The sequence below is a fragment of the Athene noctua genome, chromosome 24, assembly GCF_965140245.1.
Source record: "Athene noctua chromosome 24, bAthNoc1.hap1.1, whole genome shotgun sequence".
Lineage (NCBI taxonomy): Eukaryota > Metazoa > Chordata > Aves > Strigiformes > Strigidae > Athene > Athene noctua.
The window spans coordinates 1,508,946-1,531,820 of record NC_134060.1 but is presented as its reverse complement, the minus strand read 5'-3'; the positions used below and the strand labels follow the sequence as shown (position 1 = coordinate 1,531,820).

Genomic DNA, 22,875 nt, shown 5'->3' with positions numbered 1-22,875 from the left:
ACGGGCGGCGCGTCCCCGGCCCCTCGCTCTGACGCGCGCTCCCGGCGCGGCGGGCGCGCCCCCGCCGCTATAACTGCCGTGCATGGAGTCGGGGCCGGCGCAGAGGAGCGGGCGGGCGATGGGAGACGCCGCTCCGGCGGGATAGAGGGGGGGTTGGGGGGGGCGGGGGGGGTGGGGGGGCGGAGACGGGGGCACCCCCGGGGCCCGGCCCGCCCGGGGCTCGCCGCGGGCCCGCACAGATGCTGGTGCACAGCTACCCGGGCATGGTGAGTGCGGGGGGGGGGACACGGGACGGGGCTTTTGGGGGGCCGGGGGGCCGCGCCCGTCTCACCGCCGCTGTCTCCGCCGCCGCAGGACCGCGCCGAGGGGCTGCCCGGGGCACCGGCCGGGGCCCGCCTGCCGCAGCTGCCCGCGCTCAACCAGGCGCCCTACGGCTCGGCCCCGCCGCTCTGCCACACGCCCGCCGCCGACTTCCAGCCGCCCTACTTCCCGCCGCCGTACCCGCAGCCGCCGCTGCCCTACCCGCAGGGCCAGGAGCCCGGTTACCCGCACCTGGGGGACCCGTACGCGGCGCTCAGCCCCCTGCACCAGCACCAGCAGCCGGGCTGGCCCCCCCAGCGCGCCCGGCAGGACGAGGCGGGGCTGCTCTCGCAGACCCACCGCGCCCTGGGGCTCGACCCCCGCCGCGAGTACCCGAGCGTGCCCCGACTGCTCCACGGGCTGCCCGACGGCGGACACGGCCTCGCCGACGGCCCGCTGGGCCTCCACGGCCTCGGCCACCACGGCCTCGAGGACATCCAGGTACCGGGGGGCCGGGGGAGGCCGGGCGCGGCGCGGCGGGGACCGATCCTGCCGCCGTCTGTGCGCTCGGGAGTGCGGGGGGGCGGGGGGGTGTCCCCGGCCGGGACGTGTCGGGCCCCGCGGCGTCCGTTTCCCCGGGCAAGGAGGGCCGTAGAGCCCGGCTACCGGGGCTCGTCCGTGCGCGAACGATCCCTCCTGGGCCGGGGGCAGCGGGCGGACGGGGCCGCCGCCGCTCTGTCCCCCACGGCCCGAGCGGCCGGTGCCCGTTGGCACCGGGAGCCGCCGGCTGACGGCTCTTGCTTCGGTGCTTTCAGGCCGTGGACGACGGCGGGATGAACCTGCTCGATCAGTCCGTGATCAAGAAAGGTAAGAGCGCGGCGGCACCTCGGGACGCGGCACCGGGCCGGGCTCCGCGCCCCGCTCCCGCCCTCGGGGCTCCCCCCACCCCACCGCGTCGGGCTCCCCCCACCCTCCGCCGCAGCCGTCCCGCGGGGACGCTCCCCTCCCGTCGGGAAGGGCTCGCTGCTGTCCCCGGTGAGGCCGGGAAGAAAGCGGCGGGTCCCGGCGGGCCAGCGCGGCCGTTCGCCCCCGGCCCGCTCGGCTCCCTCGGGCGGGACCGAGGGGCCCCGACGGGCGGACTCGGCTATCGGGGAGCCCCGGGGGTTCACCCCGCCGGCGGCCGCGGATGGTTTGTGTGGGAAGCCCCGGGGATGCCCCGGCGGGGCTCGGCGGCAGCTCCCCCGGCGCTCCCGGTCCCGCCGCCCCGGGCCGGAGCCCTGCGCCCGGCGGCGGGGGGAGGCAGCCCGGGGCTCGGACGGGGAGAGCGCTGGGCTACGGCGGAGCGCGGCCGTCCGGCGGGGCTCGTACCGGGGGGGGGGGGGGGAAGGACGCGTTTAACGGGGGCGAGGAGCTGGCGCCGCCGTAGGAACCGGTGCTGCCCGTCCCCGCGGCCGGGGAGCGCCCCACAGAGCCCCGAGCGGCCGCCCCCGTCCCGCCGCCGCGCATCCCCCGGTCCCGTCCCATGTCGGCGGCGATCCGGGCCTGCGGGGATGCCCCGTTGGCGGCTCCATAAGCGGGGCTTGGCCCCGGGGCACCGGGGCCCGGGGCCGCTCCCTCCCGGGGCCGGGAAGCGGAGCTGCGGGCAGGGGCCCCGCACGGTCCCCGGTGCCTCCCGCCGCTTCTCCTAACGTGCTGCCGATTCTCCCCCACCCGCTAAACATCCCCTCTGCTTCCAGACAAACCCCCGTGGTGAAAACAGTTCAACTCCGTACAATTATTATTTTTTTTTTTTCTAATAAAAACTTCACCGGGGCATTGCCGGGAGCGGGGCGGACGTGAACGATTCCTGCGGTAACTGCGGGGCCATGTTCGAGCGCTGCTCTTGGCTTCTCCCCGCGATTTTTTACAGAAATACGGAGGTGGAAAGGACGAGTTTAACCGCCGCTCCGTGGCAGGGTCCCCAACACGAGCGGGCAAACGAATCGGCGGCCGCCCGGGCTCGGCGCGGGGGTAACGCGGGCAGGGCCGGTGCCCGCAGCCCAGCGGGGTTAGGGCTAGGATTAGGGCTAGGATTAGAGCTAGGATTAGGGTGAAACGCCGAGGGCAAGGTGTGGCTGGCTCCGGCAAAACGCCGCTGAAAACCGGGAGGTTTTAGGTCGTCGGCAGCGTCCGGGGCTGCAGCGAGTCCGGTCCCGGGCCCGGGCCGACGTTTCCCGTGGCCCGACGGCAGCCGATCCCTCGATAACTGCCCAGCCCCGACAATCGGGGAAAAATATCCCGATCGTGCGGCTCGTCCCCCGCCGCGCCCGGTCGTTACGCGGGGGGAGCAGTTCACGGCGCGTTACAGCCCCTTTTGCAGGGAAATTGTTACGCGAAGAAACGCAGGTTCATTACACGCGGCGTTTCAGTGGAGAATTAATGACCGTATTTTTTTTTTTTTTTTTTGTTAAGCTTTAATTAGAACACACGAGAGGCGTTTCATTAAATAACCTGGCATGGGGAGCGGTGGCAGCAAGCTGCGGGGTGCTGGCCGGGCAGGAGCGCCGGCCCCGCGTTTGCTGGTTTGTGTGCGGCAGCAGCGCTCGAGGTGCCTTCGGAAACCTCCAGCAGCGAGAATATTTGTCTGAAAGTTCGGTCGAAGTTATAAGGCTCTGGATTTGGTTTGGGGTTTTTTGGTTTTGGTTTGGTTTGGGTTTTTTTGTTTTGTTTTGTTCTGTTTTGGTTTTTTCCCCCGCTTCTTTTTTTTTTTTTTTTTTTTTTTCCAAACCCGCCATTACTTAGAAATTTTCGTCTCCCGTCGGGAGGATTTGTTGTTGTTTAGTGCCAGATTTGGGTCTGGAGATTCATTTTCGGACAAAATAAAAAAAAAAAGGAAATAACGCTGGCTGAAAAGCGGGGCCAGTGGGTGCAGGTCCTCTGCGGCCCCTGTGCCCACGGCCACTTGCTCTTCCCGCTCCCGTTCTCTCGTTTTTTCCCCGCTCGTTTGCACTAAAGACGCGAAGTGTATTTTGGGGAACACTGGGGTGTCGGGGGTGATGCGCTGCCACGGGGTCCCCGGCTCCGTTCGGCAGCTCGAAGCCTCGAGTTTGCTGGAGCGGCTGAGAAATTGATAAACCCAAAGGGTGTGGCTGGAGGGGGGGGCGCAGGCGGCCCCCCCCGAGGGGTCGGGGAGCGGCGGCGCGGCCGGGTCGGGGGCACCGGGGGCCGCATCCTGCACCGCTGCCCGGGACCCCGCTCACCCCTATTTCGGGGGCCACGCTCCCCCTTCTCTGCCCTGGAAACGACGCCCCAAATCCAGTGAATGCGGCTCAAAAACAAGCACCAGTTTGGTTACGGAAGCTGCAGTCGGGGAAGGGGGGGGCCTGGATCCCACCGGTGTCCCCCCCCCGGGGACCGGGACAGGCCCCGGGACGCAGCCGGGAGCGGCGGCTGGTGCTGTGCGGGTTCCCGAAATTACCGGGAGGGTTGGTCCGTTGCCCTCCGCTCGAACCGGGCGAATAAATCCCTTTGCAGCCCGCTTATTTAATTTTATTTTTAAAAAAAAAAAATATGTAATGCGGAGCGGTTCTTACTTCGCCGGCTCTGCCTGCTTTGAGCCGAGCCCCAGGGCGAAGCCCCGGACCCCGCGGCCGGAACGAATTGCACCCTCGAAAAACAACAACAACAACAATTAATTTCCCGTATCAGAGAGGGATGGCGGGCGGTGTCCGGGGAGGCGGGGGGGTGCGGAGGGGCAGCGGGGGGCTCTCGGGCCGCCTGGCCCCGTGGGGAGCGGAGGGAAACGTTAAAAAGCGCAGTTTGGCCATAAATCGATCCGAGATCTCAACTACCGCAGCGGGGATGGTTAATCCTTGAATTCCTGCCGGTATGGCCCTCGGACAGAAACCCGAGCGGGATCGGTGCGTGTGAAAACAGATAAATCTCGCCTTAATTAGTTGCCGAGATACTGTTGTCCGGGTTCAACAAAATATTAATCGCCTGCCCCGAATCCCTAAAGCCACCTTCCACCTCCTCTGCTCGGAGGCGCTTTTAATTCGAGCCGAGCGCAGGGGCTCCCAGTTAAAACCAGTATGAAACGGGAGGGAAGGCCCGCAGGCCCCCGGAGCTGTCCCCCCCCACATCCCCCCGCAGCCTGTTGCCCCCCCAGGGGGTGTGTGTGTGTGTGTCTCCGGCCCCCGTCCCTATGGCGGCGAGGGGGAAAGGGGGGGGCTGGCATTACGGGGGTCCCCCCCTCTGCCCGGTGGTGCCGGGGTGGCCCTGCCCTGGCTGCGTGGTCGTTTTTCTCCCCTTTTTCTCCTCAAACCGATTTCAGCGGTTTCGCGGTTAACGGCGTTTCAGGGGATTTTTGTAATGGGGGGGGGGGACACGACTGCGGCGCGGTGCTGCCCCCCAGGTGTGTTTTCCCGACCCCCCTTTTCCCGCAGGTGGCCTCGAATTTAGGAATTTAGGAAGAAGCGGAGGGAGAGGAGAAAGGAGGGGGGGGGGGTCTATCGCCGCAGCAAGGGCTCGGGGGGGGGGGGACACCCGGGTCCCGCCGAGGGAGGGGGGACACCCGCAGCACCGAGAGGCAGATCCGGGCTAAAACCAGGCGCCCAAACCTCCCTCTCCACCATTTCTCCCGGGTCTGGCCCCGGTTCGTTGTTCCCGTGGCCCGTCCGAGGGCTGGAGGTGTTGGGGGGCCGGGGGGGGGCCGGTTCGGCTGGGGAGGGGGGGGTGACTGTGTGTAGGGCCGGGATCTCACTTGGAGCGCCGGGAGCTGCGAATGGGACAGAAAAACCCAGGACGAGCTTCCCCCCGTCGTGGCGTGACTAATAGGGGCTACGTTTAGTTTGGGGCTGAAACGGATCAAATCTTGGGTTTAAAAGCAAAGCTTTTACGAATATCTCTTGTCATGCACCTTTGTTCGCTCTCCCTCTTTTTCAAAAAGTATTTCAGAAATGGTTTTCTGTGTCTTTTTGTTGTTGTTTTACATGTTTGGGTTGTTGCTGGTTTTGGTTTTGTCTGTTTTTTTGTTGTTTGGTTTGTTTTTGTTTTTGTTTTTTTTTTTCTCCCAAGCATTTATATAAGACCAGGAAGATATTTGACTTGAAAACGGTAAAATTAACTCTGAAAAACTTTAGTCCGAGGCTCTGGCTGCTTCAGGCTAGAGCAGCTACAGGCATTTTCTGCTCTGCTCACCTGCTGCCCTGGGGTTCAGGTGCCTGGGACAGCAACTCACGGCCGGGCAGGAGACCCCCAGACAAAGGGCAGCCGGTGCTGGGGTCCCTCCTCGGCCGGCGAGGAGAGGAGGATTTTCTGGATTTTCTGTTTATGAGACCCAAGCGCTGGGCCATTGCGCTGGGTAGCAAAAAATCCCGCAGCTTGGACAGAAAAACAGGAGGTGGTTTGGTGGCTTTGCCATCCTTTCAGGATCAGCGGAAAGCTTCTGATAGAGCCTGTTCATAAATCAAAACACAAATCTCTTTCCCCGGCACCTGGGGACACGCCGGGGTGCAAGGAGCAGCCCCCGGGGTCCTGCTGGCGGTGGCCCGGGTTGAGCCGCAGGGGCCTGCACACCCCGCTCGCGGGCAAGTGTTTTGGCTGGAGGATTTTACAACCCGGAGTAGCGACGGAGTACAGGCGGAGCAGGGTGTAGCTGGCACCCAGGCGCGCGCGGCCCACGGGCGCTGCGTGGCTGGCGGGGACCGGACTCGCCCGGCTTCGCGTGGAGGCAGCAGGATTGTGCCGCTGCGCTCTCCCTCGTGTTTGTGACTTGTTTAAATTTCCATCGGAGGTTTTTCGGCTGCTCCGGAGCGGCAGGGCTAGCGTTTCTGCTCAGGAATGTGGACCTGTTTGGCTGGATGCTGGACAGACAGATGGAAAGCTGTGCCTCAGAGCGCTCCGAGCCCACATTTAGAAATATTGCAAGAAGTAGCTGTCACTACTAAAGAATGCAGCAGAGGAGGGAGATTAAGACCGACATCCTTAGATCCACTCGCCACCGCACGAGAGCTCCAGGTTTTGAAGCAAAACCTCCTCGTGGGCTTCGCGTGGGGGGCTGCCGGTGGGGCCGGGGCGCTGGCGTGGCGGCCGTGGTGCCGTTTCTCCTTTGTTTCAGTGCAGAGAGGAACCGAGCTGTGAGAAACGCCGCGTGAGGCCAGATGCGGCAGGAAAAAAAAAAAAAAATTAAATCCTGAAATGAAGGGTAGATTAGATAAACATCATTTCCTGTGACGAGCCAGGTAATAAATGAGGTCATCCTGTAAAACACCTGGGGCTGCGAAGACGTGGCTTTTATAAGACTGGCTGGGGGCGAAGGGGCTTGGGCTGGGGGCAGACGCAGGGTGCTGAGCTCGGCTGGCAGAGCCCTCCCGCCTCCCTGCAGTTTCTCTGCTGCAATAGTTGGCCTGAGTGGGAAAAGGGGCTCACCCGGAACAAGCTGGGTCTTGACTGGAGGCTTTGCTGCCTTAGCGCCGCTCACAAAGGCTTTAAAGTTTAGACAAGCCCTCGCACACCCCACGAGACGCAACGTTCATCAAAACAGAGTCACACCTCTCGAGCCGGGCGCTTCTCCCTCGCGCACACATGTGTGCGTGGCAGAACACCTACTAATCAAACAGTGAAACTTAAAAGAAAGTTTTTACTCTGAACTGCATCCAGATCACCATTCCTCCATTAAAATTATATTTTTAATGTCCCATAATTGCACCAGGATAAAACCAGGTGTGTGTTCATGTGAGATAACACACACGGGTACCGGGGAAGGCGCTGGGCTTTGTCTCAACCTCCCCGGTGCCTCCCAGGCATGTGTTATCTCCAAGTTTCATGTACCTTGTCACGACTTACTGTTTAATTAGATGTTTTTAAATGAATTTTTTTTTCTTTGTTAGAAGTAAAGAGCAGCTCTTAAAGGGTAGGTTCAGAAAAGCCAGCTTGGGTTGCTTTTTGGCAGTGTGGCTTGTGAGTCAAACCAACAGCGCTTCTCTTCCCGGAGGTGGACCCCAAGGGAGGCTCCTCCACGGGACGGCACCGAGCGAGGCACCGCGGACACGCTGGGCTGGCTCTGGGGCACCTCCACCCCCATTTCTGGGGCTGGGAGATATTTTTGCAGCTCGGTGGATTGGCCGGTGCTCGGCTGCCACAGACCCGGCTCGTCGGGTTGCAGCCGTCCGCACTCGTGGGTGAAGGGGTTACCAGGGCCCGGCTGTCCCTGGCCACCCCGTGTACTCCCTCTGCAATTTGAAAAGCTGCGTAAAGGCACAAAAGCTTTTGGGGAAGAGGGAAGACCCTCCTGGGCGGCGGGTCACTGCCACACCACCGCCCCGGCTCCCGCGGGGGCTGCTTTGTGCACCGGTGCGTTGGCAGCAGGGGCCGCAGGAGCAGCCTCAGCCAAGTGACATCCACCCCGTGGTGTCTGTCCCCACGTCAGCCCTATGCAGAAGGTGTTGCCAAGATTTTAATTTTGTAGACGGTGCCACAGCAGCAGGCACGTGCCTCGCCGGGGTCCCACGGGGCACCCACCCCTGGGGCACCCATTCACGTGCCTCCAGCCCAGGAACGTGCCCAGGGTCACACCAGCTCTGCAGTAGAGCAGAGGCAAACGTAGACCATTCCAAGATACGTGATCTCAGAAAAAAAAAAAATGTTTTCAATCTGTCTTAATTATTTGAAGAGCCTAAACAAGGTTCTCTGAAGTCCTAGACTAGCACCTTAACCGCCGAACCATCCCACCCTTTCCTGTGTGATCCTAGGGAATTACTCATTCTTGCTGTCCTTCCATTTGTTTGTTTATTTTAATTCTTAATGGAGGAACTAATTAGCGAATGTGGATATAATGCTTGGAGCTGCTGCACGCTCAGCTCTAGTCTCCATGCCCTGTCCCCTGCCCAGCTCTGCCCTGTCTGGGCATCGCCTTTGGTTTGGAGAGAGGTGACGTGTTGTGGGTTGGTGGAAAAGAGCAGCGAAGTGCAAGGGAGCGAGAAGGAAGCGCTAGAAACGAGCCCAGGCTACCCATCGCAGTGAAATATCCCCAGAATACAGGGTGCTCGTGGCTCAGGAGCGAGGGGCTGAGGAGCAGGACGAGGGGACCTGCGAGCAGGTTCACCTTTGCAGCCTAAAAAGCCACCGCAGCTTCTGCAGCGTCTGCGGCGCGTGCTTGGGATTCCAGCTGGGCCGAGTCTCCCCACCCTCTATCTCAGGCATTTATCTGGCATCAGTCACCCAAGTGCGAGGCGCCAGGGAGCGAGGGATCCGGTCAGGCCCTATTCCCTCGGGACTGGTCGGGCAGGTCCCAGGGCGCAAGCGGTGTCCCCAGCGCGGTGGCTGTGTGGGGACGGCGCGTCCCCAGGGCGCCCCGGGAGCCCGAGATGGTCCCGCGCACCGGGAAAAGCGAGGCCGCCGTCCTGGGGCTGGCGAGGCCTGAGCAGAGCATCTGCCCGCGGGCATTCGGGGTCGCCTCAAGCACAGGACCCAAGTGAGCAGGAGATGGGGGCAGCCGCTGAAGAAATGTCACCGGAGGGTTTGTAGCCGCTGCAGGAGCTGCGCCGCAGTCCCCTGGGTGCAGACGTGCCCGTCCCGCGCCGCCGCTGGGCTCTGGCGCCGTGTCTGTGGCTGCTCGGAGTTGTTTTCCCCAGAGGAAGATGTGGACCTTGCTCCTTCCCAGCAGCTCCTCGCTGGCACCGGGGTTTTCTCTCGGCGTGTGCCCTGGCAGCCCGGGCCGAGCCGTGCGTCTGGCCAGGCTGCGACCCGTCTGCTTCGCCGGACATCCCCCAGTACGCGGGTGGTGGAGACCCAGGGCATCTGCTGGGCAGGGGAAATTAAAAGTGGTTTTGCTGTGATAGCGGGCAAGCGGTGCCTCTCCCCAGAGCGGTCCCCGGGCGAGCAGCAGGTGAACCGGCAGATTTGGGTCTCCGCGGCCCGAGGCTCAGATCGAAACCCGCTCGCTCTGCGCGTTGGCAGCCAGTTCTGTATGAAAAGTATTTTTCTATTATTATTCACGTCTAATCTTTGCTGAAGGGTCTTTCGCCCTTCAGTAATCTAAAGACATTTTAACAAATTGATAGCAACGTTACCGTGGCTTGCGCGGGATCCGCCGCCACTCGCAGGAGACGCCGCATCTTTGTTCTCCCGTTTTAGATTATGTAGATCCAAGCCACACAAATTCAGGCGCTTCTATAGGGAATACAGGGAAAACCTCTCAAGCATGTTACTGTAAAATGGATTATACTGTTTAAACACATAAAGATCCCGTAGACTGGTTGCCAAAATGTAATGGGAGTTTGTGCTGCTAAATGAATAAACCTGTGATGGTTGATGCTACGGGGCAGAGCCGCGGAGCGTGTGCGAGACCGGCAGCGCTCGCTGCGTGCGGCGGGGCTGAGCCGGGCTGCGGGTGGCACTGGATCAGAAACTTTCCTTGGCGTCGGCACGGAGCAGCACAGATTTCATTCCTTTGGCTTAAATCCTTGGGCTTGCCAGCCTCCCGTTTCAGTTTCTTGCCTTCCCAACACCTGCGTGTTTTGTGCAGGGCAACACGTGAATTCTGTGCGAGCAGAGGCAGAGCTCCACAGGCCCATCCAGAGCAGTCAGTGACTGAACTGAATGTTAAATAGTTGTTTTTCCCAGTGTAGATAGGAAAGGGCTTAGCTGCATATTCAGAAAAAAAATTTTTTGAATTAGGGAGTGAAATAATCTGAATTATGGCACTAAACTGGCTCTTCCAATGAAGTCACAGCGGTAGGGGAGGGGACGGGGGCTCTGCTGAACCAAAGCAGCTCTTCCACCCAACAGCAGAACCCTCGTGCAGTAAATATCTGCAAACACACTTCAACATTCAAAAGCAGAATCGAAATCCTTTTTCATTCATTTCCTGCGAAGGTTCAGGCACTTGGGTTTTACTCGCTGGGAGGATATTTTAATTATTAATATTCGCTGCTTTCCAGCAGGGTATTCCTGAGGTTACTCTTCAGGCTGCTACATCAGAGGCTTCCCAGACAGCACGGCCCAATCCATAAAATGAAGTACGGCAGGGAAATGCGTGGGAACTCACAACAAATCGTTTGTGAGCAATTTCCAAAAAATTCACAAAATATCCTGAGCAAGCAGTACATTTTGAGGCCGAGTCATTCCTAAATGGTAAAGCAGGGAAATGCGTTAGCTGTAATTATTAATTGCAAACCGCTTACTAATCCCCTTCCCAGTCCTGAAGGAGCGCGGGGTGCTTTTGCAAAGGGCTGAGTAAATTTTGTTTTCGTATTGATTGGCCATTTCTATCAGTACTAAGCAGGTACCGTCCTTAACTGAGATGCTGCAGCCGCTGCTCCCGGGGAAGCTGAACCTTCCTGCCCCACCGACCCGTCCCAAAGCTCCCCAGGAGACACCTGCCGTGACACACGGCGGGTACTTTGCTGGGTAAAACGGAGGCACAGAAAGAAAAACGCAATTAATATCACATGGCACCTGAACATTTAGTTCATAACCTAATGTATGGAAACAAAATGTTAAGCGTGGGAGCTTTGCATAGGCATGGGACCTCTCCTGATAAGCTTTCTCATGGGAATAGTTTGAGGCTGCCGAGTTGTAGCCCTGCTCCCTCTCTTCTTCCGAGGGTCCGAGATCATTTTCCCTATCGGGACTCGGCAATCTGGAAAACCCAGAGATAAAAACAAGATTCTTTTCCATCCTTCCATTTGAAAAGGGCCTTCGAGCCGATTACGGCGTTTCCTAGAGAGGCTCTTTGACGTGGGGACTTGGTTCAGGTTGTGCGTTCAAGATAAAGAAAATACCTGTATAATCCCCTCTGGGAAGAAAGGATAATTACAGGCTGCGGGTTTGAAATATAGCTGATGGCACTGACCTCCTTCCCTGGACCATCAATAAATACCTCTCTGCTGAAACACCAGGAAATTGAAGCAGCTGAACTCTGCAGCACCTCCTCAGTGAAAAGGGGCTGTTAAAGGGATGGTAGGAGCAGTTGCCTCTGGCTCACACCCACATGCAGATACTTCTTTATATACGTATCTCTGTCTTCTAATTTACATCAGAGACATTCAAACGAAGGTTAGATTAGTTCGCTGAAAGCTCTTCCTGAAAGACAGCAGTAATCCCTGGCCTTCCCGGAGCACCTTTCATCAGGGGCTGCACACAAACATCCACCAGCCGGAGCTTCCCACCGGGGCAGAGCCCCAGGGACCCCCCCTCTGCTGCAGGGAGCAAAACCGGGAGGGCCGGGGGCCGTCACCACCGGACCTGCAGCATCACGGGAGCAAAACCGCAGCAGCCGCAGCCCGAAGAGGTTTGCGCGGTGCAGGGGTCCCCTCGCAGGGCAGCACGACTCGGCCTCCCGCAGCCTTTCAGCGATGCCCGAGCTGACCCGGGCACGGGCCTGGAGAGGGACCGGGGGGCTGAGATGTGCCTGGGGTGTGAGAGCTCTGTGCCTGGAGAGGAGAGATTTGCTTTGTCCCAGGCAGTCTCCTAAAAGGATTAACCGATACCCCTTTAAAATGCAATCTAAGCTGTCGCACGCTCCCACTTTTGAAAGAGACGTTGCAACAAAAGCCCCAATATCTAGAGATTCTGTGTTGCTGAGGAGGAGGATTTACCTGTAACGTGTCTAAGGAGAGAAGAAAACAGACTTGTAAGACGGGCAACGATTTGCATGTTCCCTCTGGACTTGTTTTTCCCCTCGCAGCACCCCGAGCTCCAGCTGGAAATGGAACCGAACAAATAACACCACGATAAGCAATGCAATTTCCAAGTACCACAAATGTTCCTGCTTACAAATCATTTTGCAAGCAGGTAGCACATTCCTCTTACGGAAATGAGTCAGTACTTCATCTTTTTATTTCTGTAGGTAAAGTCTCTTTTCCCTTAAACCCAGAAGCTGATGTGTGTGGTCAGTCCCCCGCGATCCCGCAGCTCCCGGCAGCACCCGCACGCAGAGCCTGAGTCTGGGCTGTAGATGCACCTTTTGCACTGAATAATTCCATGTAAATGTGGCCGTTTGCAGGAACCATAGTGGTAATTTCAGACACAAACATCTGCGAACGCAGATGAGGAAGGAGAGGGAGCGCAGGAGCTCGGGGCCGGAGCATCGTCACCCCGGACCACGCGGAAGAGGGACGACGAGGCAGCAGAGGCACAGGGCTGCGGGTCAGCCCGTGCTGAAACTTGTCAGGAAAAAGTAGGAAATTCTCCAAGGTTTTCTAGCTCCCTGGCTAACAAGCCTTTGAAGAATTGTTTCTTTTTCTCCTTTGTACCTGGAACTTAAAAGCCGAGGGACCCACCTCTGCAAACCAGAACAAAAGTGTCAGAAACTTTATGCTTTATCTTGAGACACCTTGAAGGCACAAAGCTCCTTACTCCATCCCCTAGATTCACAACTGAGCGATCATCAGCTCATTGGTTCTTCTCTCTCCCCGACTGCCCGGTATCTCCCAAAAATCCCTCACAGAAACAAGGCTGTGGCATCCCATCACACCTGCAGCATCGCTGGAGGAGCCAGGATGGGGATTGACCTCCCACGCCTGTCTGCCTCTCCAAGGAGCATCATCACGCCCCGTGCTTAGGTGCTGGACCAACTCCTTCTGGCTACATTTACCACCCCGGGACTTGTCACACGGAGAAATCTTTCATCCGGGGATCACTTGGCAAGTTTTGATTTGGTATCCCAGCATCCCTCCTGGGTAGATATTATTATCTCCATTTTGTTGCTGGAGACAGTCAAGCCCGAGCTGGGGAGGTGACCTGCCCAGTGTTATAAAACAAATCCCTGGCAGAGCAGGGAGCTGGCTGCAGCTGTGCCAGCCCACGGGCTGGGCAGGACACAGGGAGATGGAGCTGTGTGAGTTTCATCACCTGACAGCTACACCCAAGATACTTCTAAAAGACAAACTAGACCCGACTCAGCCCCAAAAAGGGCAGCTCTGATGGGAGATCACGAGCCTGGCGGGTTCAAAGGGCAGAGGAAGACACATGAACCTGCTGCACAGCGCCAGGGCAGGAGTTTGCGTCGCTCCGCGCTGCTGCTCGTGCAACGTGCCGCGAGTGGTACCTGCCTCCCAGCACCAGAGGAGGCAGCGAGATGCTGAGCCTCGTGGAAACGCTTCCTCTGACATTATGCAGATGAAACGAGGATATTTTCCCTTCCCACACCCAGCGAGGCGCCGTACCCCTGTTACTGACACGCTGCCGTCCTCAGCGGCGACCTTCCGCATACAAGAGCACCATGAGACAAGACGATGCGGTGACAAATATCTCACAGCGTTAAAATGAAAGTCTGGAGTTACCAAAGCAGAGGCCGTTTTGAATCGGTTTTCTGTGACCGTTGCCCAAGCGCTAGGAAGCGTTGTAAAGCCTGGATTGCTTATAAAGCCTTCCCACAGACCAGAGGTGCGTGCACTCAGATCATGCCCATACGCCTGATCTTTGGTAAATCATTTAACTTGTTCTGTGCCTCAATTTTCCCCAGCTGCAATAATGAGCCAGCTCACACAGGCTCTGGGAGCGAGTTAATGACTCAAGTGGCCGGTCCTGTACCAGCACTGGGCTGGGGATTAGCAACGTGTGAAGCTCTTTGAGGTCTGTCAGCATCAGCTTATTTCAGGATCGGTTTTGCCTTTCAGATCAGCCCCCTCTGACGCTCGTGCTGTGCAGCCCCGCTGCTCCCTGGCCCAGCCACAGCACCCCCAGGACCAGAGGCTCCCCGGGGCAAAACATCTCACTGAGGCTTTAGTTTGTGAAATCCTCAGCCGAGCTCACCTCTACGTGAGGGGCTGAGTATCAGCAACACCAGTCAAGACGTTTTGGATTTGCTGAATTAGAAGTAGTGAGTTTAATCTGAACTAAGCAACCCTCCCATGGGGAAAAACCCCCTCAGGAGTGCCTGGCAGCTAGAGAAAGAGCAAAAAAGCTTTAGGGAGACTTAGTGAAGCAACCAAGCCTCAACGACTGAGGGGTTTCAGGGAGCAGACTAAGATTATTTATTTTTTTTAAAACTTTCCTCCGTGTAGACACACCTACGTTCTCTCCAGTAACGCCCTGCCCAGGGCTTCGGTCCCTCTCCACCACCCCCAGCTCCCTGGGTGACACCAACCTGCTGGGCAGCTCATTTTCTCAAAAGCCCCCCCCCCCAACCATGGCATTTCTGGCTTAAACAAGTCTGCCAGTGGCGCAGCACGGACGTTCACCCTCTGGCTCCCCCAGATTCAGGAGCGTCTCCGCCACGAGGCTCCTGACCAGAGGCCACCGGCACCGCTGGGTCCTTCGGCAGCTCCTGGCTTTTGGGAAGAGCCTTTCCCCAGCGCTGCTGCAGGTCCCCAGCTTCACCCATCTATCACACAGCCTGGGGAGCACACGTGGGGCCAGTTCGGAAATAACAATAATAAGAGCAGATAGCTCACGCTCCTCAGGAGTTTGCTGGGCAGTTGCTAAACGCCTCGTGTTCCCTTCTTCTCCTTTCTTTGGCTGAATCAACCCAAAGACAGCCTTGCGGAGGGAGGGGCAGCCTGTGTCCTGCCCTTTGGAGCTTCCTGGGGTGGGGTGACCCAGCTGAGCCCTGTCCCACTCACCAGGCAGGGCCCGGAGGGAGGGGGCAAAGCACCTGGGCACCCGTTGGTTTGGGCACCAGCACCTAACCCTTCCCTCGTCAGCCTGCGTCACGCGTCGGTCCGTCACTGTAGGAAGGAGCATCTCTGGGGCGTGTTTCTGCTGCAAACCCCATCCTCCACGGTCCTGAGTGGGAGCCGAGCCTGCCCAAGCTGTGGGGATGAGCAGGGTGGGAGCCGGCTCACTGAGGGCAAGTGCCAAGGACAGGGCCAAACCCAGACAGGGTGACCAGCGCAGGGACACTGACGTGACGTTTCTATTCCCAGCTGCAAAGCCCCGCGTGGGGCTCAGGTCCGTGCCTTGCGCGGCCGCTCCTCCGCTCGGGCACGGCGGCACCGAGCGCCTCCCACCCGCTGTTCGGCGCCTGGGGCCCAGAAACCTCATTGTCAAAACCCCGTCTCTGCTCCGCCGGTTTATTTCTCTGCCCTGTAGCTCGGAAGGACCCTCGGCACGAGGCTGTGGGGGCCCAGCGGGGCCGGGCGCCTGCATGCCCCTGCCCTGGCGTGGAAGGGGGCCCGCGGGGGTCAGCGGGGCGTTGGGCTGTCGGCCGCGCGCCGTGCCCACCCGCAACGGTCTCATGCTTCCTTCTTGTCTGCAGGCTGGCTCAGGTGCTCCGATCACCTGCTGCTTGCGGGAACAGGAAAGCAGCAGCTGAAGATCGAGGGGGACTTTTGGTTTACTCAGATGACAAGAGACAATTTTGGTTCCCCAAAAGCCAAGGAAACAAAGCTGTCAGGCTTTAATGGTAGCTTGTCTCCCTCCTGCAGCATGTTTATGGGCAAACAAGCTGCAGATCAGACCAGGCAAACAGCAGCAGGTGAGGCCAAATAACAATAATTAATAATTAATGGCAAATGTGGCTGTGTTTATTGTTGTTGTATTGAGGCAACGTTGTCTAATGGATGAAGCACTGTTACAGGACTCAAGAGACCGGCTCAGTCTCCAGCGCTGCCGCTAACCTCTGCGTGATGCTGGGCCAGGCACCCGTTCCGCGGGTCCCCCCGGGGCCGTGCGCCTCGCTGCCCAGGGTGCCAGGTCCCCCGTCCCACGCCTGCACGTGCCGAACGTGTCGGGGCTCTGGCCTCGGCGCAGAAGAGCAAATATTCACGTTCCGTGGGGGCTGCCCGGTGCCTGCATGGTTTGCTCGTGGCACAGAGCAGGGCTGACCCCAACTGCTCTGGGCGTTAACCTTCGCAGCGGGAGGTTCTGGGTTCCACCTTTCAAGGGGATTTGTTTCTGACAGTAGCATCATTCCTAAAAACGCCAGTACGTGTTCCAAACGTGTTGTGGTGTCTCTGTGTGCATCGGCATCCATCCGTGCCTTCCCACCGCCCTCCCCGCGCTGCCGAAGAGTGTGGGGCGACTCGCGGACATGCCGGGGCCGGACGGGTCCCGCCTCCGGCCCGGTTCTCCCCAGTCGCTCCCGCTGGTGCCGGCGGGGCTCCCTCCTGCCCAGCTGCCGTGTTTCACGGGCGTGCGCGGTGAGACACGGTTCCCCTCTCTCCTGCATGGCCCTCCAGTCCCTCGTGTGTGTGCAGGTCCCTGGCCACGCATGCGCCTTGAATGCACGTCACCGCATGGTTTCAGGCATGTGCAAATACACGAGTGCATAAACTATAAATTATAAATTACGCAGAGCTCTTCGTGGACAGACAAAGTAGGTGATCCTACAAGCAACGCCTGCTCTCCAGGGGGGTCTGGTTTGGGGGTGGCCCTTGCTGCAGCGGAACCCACATCTGCTGGGTCACCCGGACCTGAAGTGACACACGCCTTGGCAGCAGCGCGTGGATATTTGTAAAACACACTCTGAGGTTTTGTTTTAAGGGTGGCCCCTAGAGACAAATCTAACCTGTTCTGGGACTGTGGAAGAAAGCTTTGAAGTTGCTGCTTCCTGGAAATAGCTCTGGTTTCCTACGTCTCATGGTGATGTTCCCATATTTTTTCTTCCCCGAACATCCCTCAACCAGCTACAGTCGTGGCAAACGCCAACACCGCAGCTGCTGGCTCCGGCAGGGCACCGGTGCATCTCGCCCCTCAGTCCCCTCACTTTGTACAAGTTTCATGCTGAGAGGAAACTTAATGTATTTTAGCTCCTTTCCATTCATCTTTTGGTCTTAAAACATCAGCCATTTTTATGTAACATGTGCTACCTTTTTATTGCCACACTAACAAGTTGTTGAGCTGTATTTACAATATGCTGATTGTAAGCGTCCCCTAATAGGTCCAGTCTACGTACCCTCCCCAATTAATTTTCGGGTTTTCTGTTTCATTTTGGGCATGTGTATTTCCTTTATAAAACCTGCATCTTGCCCTGGTATTCGTTGCTGCATTCCTTGCAGGAACCCTCTGAACGCGCATTGTGGAACAGTCATTACCGAGGAACCACAAAGAATGCCAGGGCTGAAACGATCTGGGGCGATGGCATTTGCAGTCCTCTTTGGATTCTTTCAAAACCCGCTTTTTTCCAGAGTTATTAATTTCAGAACATAAAAGCCAAGGAGATTTGGCACAAGTTTCAGCCACAGTTTTAACCTATAAACCTTTATTGCGTCTAAGAACGTTTCTTACTGGAATGACGTATGGGAAAACCGTGCCCACCTCACCCCGGCCGCGAGGCCACGGGCCCGATGCGATGCTGCAGCCACCGCTGCCTCCCTCACCTCTCGTGTTAACTGACTCGTGCCCCTTAGGTAAACGAAAGTCTCTGCTGGATTAATTGGGTTTGCTCTTCTCAAGCTTCCTTTAAGCCAGGGATGATGGCAGTTTAGGGCTGTGGCTCGTTGTGGGGCTCATCCCAAAGCTGAAGTCAGAGAATCCCTCTCCGCTGGTCCCTGTGGGCAGGTACTGGCACACGTGCCTCCCGCCCGCCCCAGCATCGCCCGGGCTTTGTGCGGGGCCGGCGGCCGGAGCTCAGCCCCTGGCCCGTGGGACGCAGCCGTGGGCCTGCGCGGAGCCGGGCTGCAGGTGCCATCCCGCCCCAAACCGGGAGAGGAACCAAACGATGAGGCAGCGCTTGGCCGTGCCACCGCAGCCCTGGAGCAGACGGGGAGGGGAGGCTGGGCACAGGGCCAGGCAGCGATGCTGGGCACAGCCCTCGGCCTTCGGACCAGCCCCAAACCTTGGGCTTAATGACAGCAGAGCTGGGAGGCGTGGGAAAGCGGGCGAGAGCAGAGGCCAGGCTTCTTCCATTTTTTCTTTTTCCTTTACCGAGTTTAGTGTCATCTCTCCACCTCTCTTCTTTTGTTACTCTTTTATTTGTCTCCCAGTGCCCATCCCCTCGAAGGCCAATGGCACCACCATTTCCACCCTGTCCATGAACAAAGACAGCTTGATCGGAGGGGTGACGAATCCCAATGAGGTCTTCTGCTCCGTGCCTGGGCGCCTCTCCCTTCTCAGCTCCACCTCCAAGTACAAGGTGACCGTCGGGGAGGTGCAGAGAAGGCTCTCGCCCCCCGAGTGTCTCAACGCCTCTCTCCTCGGCGGAGTCCTCCGCAGGTAAGAGGCTCCTAAGAGCTCTGGGCCAGCCCCAGGACGTGGGGCTGCGCCGTGTGCTGAAGGCAGGGGTAAGGCTGCAGCGAGCTTCGTGCTCGGCACCTGCTCTTACCTCTCAGATTAACAGAGACGAGAAATTCTGGAGCGTGGTATATTGGGGAATAGAATTTTTGTTGCTTTTTCTTCTTTCCTTTCAAACCTAAAAGCTTAAGCTGGAATTAGTTACAGTTATTTTAACATTGATTACATTATCATTTCTTCCCCCTCATTGTTTTTGCTTTTCAGAGCAAAATCAAAAAATGGGGGTCGGTGTTTAAGGGAGAGGTTAGAGAAAATCGGACTAAATCTACCTGCGGGAAGGCGCAAAGCTGCCAACGTCACCCTGCTGACGTCCCTCGTGGAAGGTAAGAGTCGCTCTCCACTCCATGGAGGACGGGAGTGCCAGAGCTTCAACACCCTTCATTTGCAGCTTTCCACAAACGAGCACTTAAAACAAGTATGCGGCGGTCAGCACCGACTGTGACTGGAAATGTCCCTGTGCAAGTCTCCATGCTGATTCAAGCATGTCTGTCTTCCCAAACTCAGACATTTCTGTTGGACGAGTCATATCCCAGGGGAAGAGGCATCCACAGCCTGAGCGGGGCCGCGAGCTCCGTCTCGGCTGTAGCTAAGCGTACCGACCGCTTCTGTGAACTGCTTCTAGTAACGCTCAGTCGGGTTCACAGAAAACAAATACAAAAAAAGCTTCAGTAAACCTGCCAAGAATTTAGCAGCTGCTCTGCAGCCCCGTGTGCCCACTTCGGGCACAACTGAGGTGCTGCCGACCCTGTCGCCCTCGGGCAGCACCGACCTGTTCCGTCCAGGTTCCGTCACCGCGCTCGAGGCCGGGTCTTGTCTCCTGTAAGGAGCTGCCCCGATTCCGAGTCCTGTCCTCCTCCCCTGGGACAGCAGGGGACAAGTGAGACATCGAGGAGATGCCGCACAGCTCTGAGGTCTTGCAGGAGGAGGAAAAGTTCGTAGGAGCAGCGCTGGGAGCGCGGCGTTAAGGGCTGAGCACGCGCCCTGCCCTGACGTCTGAGGTGCCCCTGCTTAAAGCCGCTTGGTTATTCGCTCCCCTCCTACCTTTTGCCCTATGGAAATGATGATGCATCTTGGGAGAAAAGGACACGGGGTGCAAACAAATGCAATGACAGCTCTGACTCCCTTCGAGCTTTGGAATCCATTGTGTTTGCACCCAGCGTGTTGGAGGCAGCTGCCTGCAGTTTCTGAATAGAAAATCATCTCCATTGTCGCCAGCAAATTAAATGACCCGCTTCATTAGGCGGAGGTTGTTACTGAGGGCAGTTGGTTCGTGCTGAATGAAAGGCTGATTTCCATTAAAAGAAAAGAAAGAAAAGAATGAAAGAAAGAAAGGAAGGAAGAAATGTACATTTTGATTTCAGGTGGCTGCCGATGTTTTGGTTACTGCTTACCAGCTCATAGTAAATAAAAGAGTGGTGCCATGTGTGCTCGATGGATATAATTTCCTCCTGCACGTAAGTGTTACGGCACTGGGAGCTGATTCACCCGGAGGAAGGTGCTATTGCATTGTCATTACTCAGCGTGCAGAAACTGGCTTGTGCCCCTGTGCCCCAGGCACCCTCTTTCTTGGACATTTGCTGTCCCAGTCTAATTTGTTTTCTCCCCTCTGCCTTCCAATGTCTGTTCATTTTAAAATAACACTGGGTGGTTTTTTGAGTGCTGACGCTATACTTATTCTCACACTGACCCGGAGCCGCTCCTGGAGATGGGGAAAATGGGTACTGGGAGCGCAGGGAGGGCTGCGGGTGTCTGTGGGAGCCCTTGCCACCTACATCGAGCACTTGCCCTCTCCTGGGCCCCTGCTCCATCAGGAACTCCGGCACGGACCCTGGGGAGCAGCAGGGCCACAGTTCAGCTTCAGAAACACCTGAACTCTCGGAGAGAGGTGTGCGTCCAGACGGGCTCCTGCGGCCCCTCTGCCTGCCGTGGCCTCTTGCCCCAGCCTCTCCTCCCCGGGGCTCTGACTTGGTGTGGCTGTAACACCACTCTCAAAAGCTGAACCACCTCGTCCCCTTCGCTGAAACCTCTCTAAGCCAGCATCCAAATTGCCTTTAAAACGATCAGCTGTGTAGCCACTCACACACGCACGCTCACGGAGGAAATAAATCCTGGCTCCAGCCTTGGCTCTCACCATGAGGTCACAGAGCCCTTTTTGATTGTCACCGTAACTGTTTTCCAGCAGCTATTACTTTGTGATTGTTTTTTAAGACACAAACAACTGCAGTGCCGATTCTCCAGGTTTACCTTATTTGCTCCTTCTCTGGAGGAGATGAAGTGGAAAGTATTATCATTATACGGGAAGCTGGGACACTTTCCCCATAACGTGGCTTCCCAGACTGAGCTCCGAGAGCGGGGCAGCCTGGGAGGGGATCTAGGTTAATGCTCTCAGGATGGATGGTCTAATACGTGCAAGCAGCAGGGGGGCAAGTCAAATTAGCTCTGCCTGCCCGACCGGGATTTCGGGTGTTGGGCATGATCAATTGCCATCAGCTCTGATTATTTCCACGGGGATGCCTGGGATGGATCAATTCCATCAGTGGGTGGGCATTTCCGCGGGGTGATGGATACGCTGCCTGCGCGTCCAGCCCGAGGGCCCCCGCGAGCTGCGGGAGGGTGTAAACCCCTTCCTTCCACCCCGTTTTGTCTAGTGGTCACAGGGCTAAGGTCGCTTTTACACCCTCCAGCCCCTGTTTAAACCTCTGCTCAATTTGGAGAGGCCAAGCAGGAAATTTTGGAAGAAGTAGGGAAAGAAAGACGCAGAAAGGGAAGTGCCCAAGAGAGAAACACTTCTGCTGTTCTTCCTTGTGGAGCAGTAGCCCAGAGACTCACACCTCATCCTGCTCAAACTCCAGCACCATCCTCATGCCTTTTTAAAAGCTAGCAAAGGAACCAGCTTCTGTTTAGAGTTGGCAGTGCTGCGTTTGGACCCATGCAGACTGTCTGACAGATGGGTATAAGGAACCCACTGGTGTCTCTGCAGCAGCGCAAGAGCCAAAGGTGGGGCGAGCTCTTGGGTGGCACCTGAGAAAGGGAAGTGGGACGGCCGGAGCTGCCGCAGAAAGCACCCCCCTTTCACACAGGCATTGACACAGCTTGTTCATCTGTCCTGCTCGCAGGCGAAGCCGTTCACCTGGCTCGGGATTTTGGGTACGTGTGTGAAACGGAGTTCCCAGCCAAGGCGGCGGCAGAGTACCTGTGCCGACAGCACTCCGACCCCACGGAGCTGCACACCAGGAAAAACATGCTGCTGGCTACCAAGTGAGTACAGATGGCAAGGAGCCACTGGTGTGTTTGGCATCCCCCGGAAGGGCAGCCTTAGCCCTGGAAGCTTTCTGCTGCGGGGAAGAGATGGTCTGATACGCTGCACGCGGATCTGACAGATGTGCAGCGAGGTGACTATTAGCGTGGACTGCAGGGCCTGCTCCCCCATGGGACAGGTTAACCTCAGCCCAGGGAGCCTTTGGGCACAGCCACACGTGCCCCTTCAAAGCAGCACCAGCTCCGACTCTGCACCCAGGGGCTTTCCCCAGGCTGGAGCCAAAAACTCCAGGAGGGGAGGCAGCTGCGGGGGCAGGGAGCGGGAAAAGAGACCCCAAACACACCCCTATGTCCCTGCAGCTGTCTAACAGCATTTCCAGTAACACAAACCTCTCTCTTTCAGGCAAATTTGTAAAGAGTTTGCAGACTTGATAGCCCAGGATCGCTCACCGCTGGGGAACAGCCGCCCTTCACTCATCTTAGAGCCCGGTGTCCAGAGCTGTTTGACTCATTTCAGCTTGATAACCCACGGCTTTGGGGGCCCAGCCATCTGCGCGGCGCTCACAGCCTTCCAGAACTACCTGGTAGAGTCCCTTAAGGGGCTGGATAAAATGTTCATGAACAGCACAGGGAATGGGCACACGGCCGGAGACTCCAAAGCGTCAGAAAAAGAAGTGAAGCATCGGAAATAACGTGCTGTCTCCCTCCCCCTCCCCGGTGGGAGCTTCCCCCGGTTGCCGTAGATAGAGCAGGGTGGGAAAGATGATCCAGTGCACTGTTTTCTGAACTGCTACATTTGAACTTGGGATGAAACTCGTAAAGCAAACAAAGAAAAGACAAAAAAGAAGATTTAAAGAATTTAAGAAGAAAACAACTCTAATGGACATAGTGAGAATGAGAAACTAAGCCAGATTGATGGCTTTTGGGTTTTGCCTTTTTTTTTTTTTTTTTTTTTTAAAATTGTGGATGCAGGAAGCCAAGTCATGTGCAATTTTATTTTGTTTTGTTTTTTAAAAACCCATAGCGAAATCCTGACATGCTCCGGGAATTTGTTCCAACTGAAAAAAAAAATGAGAAGAAAGAGCAAAAGCCTCATCAGTGCAAGAACCAGAGGCACGAGCAGCAGAGGGCAGGGAGTTGGATCGCTGGCTGTACCTGGAT

The 22,875-nt window shown here is 57.5% G+C and overlaps 1 protein-coding gene across 2 annotated transcripts; it reads left to right on the top strand.

Annotated features, from left to right (window-relative positions):
* The first annotated feature begins 178 nt into the window (after nucleotides 1–178).
* TFAP2E (transcription factor AP-2 epsilon) lies at nucleotides 179–22,642 on the top strand. Of its 2 annotated transcripts, XM_074925974.1 has the most exons (8): nucleotides 179–266; nucleotides 355–801; nucleotides 1,116–1,167; nucleotides 15,482–15,700; nucleotides 18,150–18,378; nucleotides 18,661–18,779; nucleotides 21,573–21,714; nucleotides 22,118–22,642. In XM_074925974.1, the coding sequence occupies exons 1-8, from the start codon at nucleotides 240–242 to the stop codon at nucleotides 22,404–22,406; spliced, it is 1,524 nt and encodes a 507-aa protein (XP_074782075.1). In that variant the 5' UTR covers nucleotides 179–239; the 3' UTR covers nucleotides 22,407–22,642. The 2 variants fall into 2 exon arrangements, with proteins under 2 accessions (XP_074782075.1, XP_074782076.1); XM_074925975.1 differs by lacking the exon at nucleotides 15,482–15,700.
* The last annotated feature ends 233 nt before the right edge of the window (nucleotides 22,643–22,875 follow it).